Below are 2,500 nucleotides of genomic sequence, written 5' to 3' on the forward strand. Positions count from 1 at the left end.
CTTGTGCATACTCACACATGCACGCACTGCACACACACACACACACACACACACACACATTTGAACAGAAGCTGCATATTACATGTGGACAGGGTTGATAACTAGGTCTTCAGGTAGATGGTTGTTGATTGCACAATTCTATTTATCATACTGGATTTGTTCAAAGAAGTATCACAATTCCTATAAGGATTCAGGGCATTTTTCTTGTGCAATTAAGCTCAGTCTTTTTTCTTTCTTTCTTCTTCTTCTTCTAAATTTTCTCTTTTTGTTGTTGTTGAAGTTTTAGATTTAACAACTCATCATTAAGAACAAAATAAAACAGAAAAAAAGCAACAGAAATATATGAAAGATACAATCAGTCAACAAATTTTCCTTACCTATTTTCAGCTTGGATTCTTGCAACGTGTTTTCATACAGCAGGTTCTCTGGCTGGAAAAAAAAATTGAAAAAAAAAGGGGGTTGTCATGCTTAGGAAAACATGTCCAACACAAATAACAAAATAATTTTTGCAGCAGAATCTTGGTGGGTAAGACATGATTGTGGATGGGGGCTGGGGGGCGGGGGGGGGGGGGGGGATATACATATAGGGCAAGGGGGGTTTGAGGGAGAGGGTTGTAAATTTGTTGTGCAAGGTTTCAGTTTCCTCATAGATAATTATTATTGCTGGGAAAAAAAAAAAAAAAAAAAAAAAAAAAAAACTGGAGGCAAGATGCATTTACATCACAAATTTGTAGTTGCATTTCTTGTGAAGAGAGAGACAGAGAGAGAGGGGATGAGAGAGTGTGTATGTGTGCGTGTGTGTGCGCATGGTGTGTGTGTGCGTGGTGTGTGTGTGGGTGTGTGTGTGTGGGGGGGGGGGGCGGGAGGGGGGGGGGGGTAGATGTGCAATGCAGTTTGGCTGACTGAAATGGAGAGGCACGTAAATTTCAGTAATCTGTATATTTGTATATAGCTACTTCCATTTGGTGCCATTTAATTTATCTTTTTATTTTCTATTCATTTTATTCGTTTTATTTGTTTGTTGTTTTCTTCTTATGTTGGACATGTGCTGCTGCCAAAAAGAAAATCTCTGTACCAAAGTATAGACAATAAAGTTTGTGTATTGTGTATTGAAGGTGGCAGAATGGTTAAGACGCTCATCATGCCAACACAGTGTCTGTGAGGGTCTGGGTTCAAAGCCCACTCTTCTCCTTTCTCCCTTGACGGGCGCAATAGCCGAGTCGTTAAAGCGTTGGACTGTCAATCTCAGGGTCCCAGGTTCGAATCACGGTGACGGCGCCTGGTGGGTAAAGGGTGGAGATTTTTACGATCTCCCAGGTCAACATATGTGCAGACCTGATAGTGCCTGAACCCCCTTCGTGTGTATATGCAAGCAGAAGATCAAATACGCACGTTAAAGATCCTGTAATCCATGTCAGCGTTCGGTGGGTTATAAACAAGAACATACCCAGCATGCACACCCCCGAAAACAGACTATGGCTGCCTACATGGCAGGGTAAAAACGGTCATACACGTAAAATCCCGCTCGTGTGCATACGAGTGAACGCAGAAGAAGAAGAAGATCCTTTCTCCCCACAGCTTGGTAAAATCAAACTGAGCAATCTGGTCATTCAGATGAGATGACAAAACCAAACTCCCGTGTTCAGCACGCACTTAGCACACAGGAAAGAACCCATGGCAGCATATGGGTTGTTCTCTGTCTTCTTCTTCTTCTGCGTTCGTGGGCTGCAACTCCCACGTTCACTCGTATGCACACGAGTGGGCTTTTACGTGTATGACCGTTTTTACCCCGCCATGTAGGCAGCTATACTTCGTTTTCGGGGGTGTGCATGCTGGGTATGTTCTTGTTTCCATAACCCACCGAACGCTGACAGGGATTACAGGATCTTTAACGTGCGTATTTGATCTTCTGCTTGTGTATACACACGAAGGGGGTTCAGGCACTGACAGGTCTGCACATATGTTGACCAGGGAGATCGGAAAAATCTCCACCCTTTACCCACCAGGCGCCGTTACTGTGATTTGAACCCGGGACCCTCAGATTGAGGGTCCAACGCTTTAACCACTCGGCTATTGCGCCCGTCGGTTGTTCTCTGTCAAAATTCTGTGGAAGAGGTCCGCTCTGATAGGCATACAAATATACATAATTATATGCACTCGAGGCCTGACCAAGCGCACTGGGCCATGCTGTTGACTGCTGTTACTAATGCAATCATGACCACAATCATCAGCATTATTATTAATGACATTAATTTCATCATCACCATCACCAACATTATTATCAAGGTTTTAATCATTACCATTATTCTTGCTATTATCATAATGACCATGAAGTTCTCACCTTCAGATCTCTGTGGACTACATCATTGCGGTGCAGGTACTGTGGATCAAAAGAAGAAGAAGAAGAAATTAGGAAAGAAAAACAACTCCTTTTGATAGTGAAAGTTAAAAACACAACAGGTAAGACAAAAAAAAAAAAAAAAAAAATCTGTTAACGAAT

General features: G+C 42.5%; 1 protein-coding gene across 2 annotated transcripts in view; it reads right to left on the minus strand.

Moving 5' to 3' along the window:
• LOC143296947 (calcium/calmodulin-dependent protein kinase type IV-like) overlaps positions 1-2,500 on the minus strand; it is a 35,230-nt gene that overhangs the window by 25,261 nt on the left and 7,469 nt on the right. For both annotated transcript variants that reach the window (XM_076608992.1, XM_076608993.1), the window contains exons 6-7: positions 2,342-2,380; positions 378-429 (exon numbers count right to left, since the gene is read on the minus strand). In XM_076608992.1, coding sequence (XP_076465107.1) covers positions 378-429; positions 2,342-2,380 — 91 coding nt within the window. The remainder of the gene's footprint in view (positions 1-377; positions 430-2,341; positions 2,381-2,500) is intronic.

This window comes from Babylonia areolata, chromosome 22, assembly GCF_041734735.1.
Source record: "Babylonia areolata isolate BAREFJ2019XMU chromosome 22, ASM4173473v1, whole genome shotgun sequence".
Taxonomy (NCBI): Eukaryota; Metazoa; Mollusca; class Gastropoda; order Neogastropoda; family Buccinidae; genus Babylonia; species Babylonia areolata.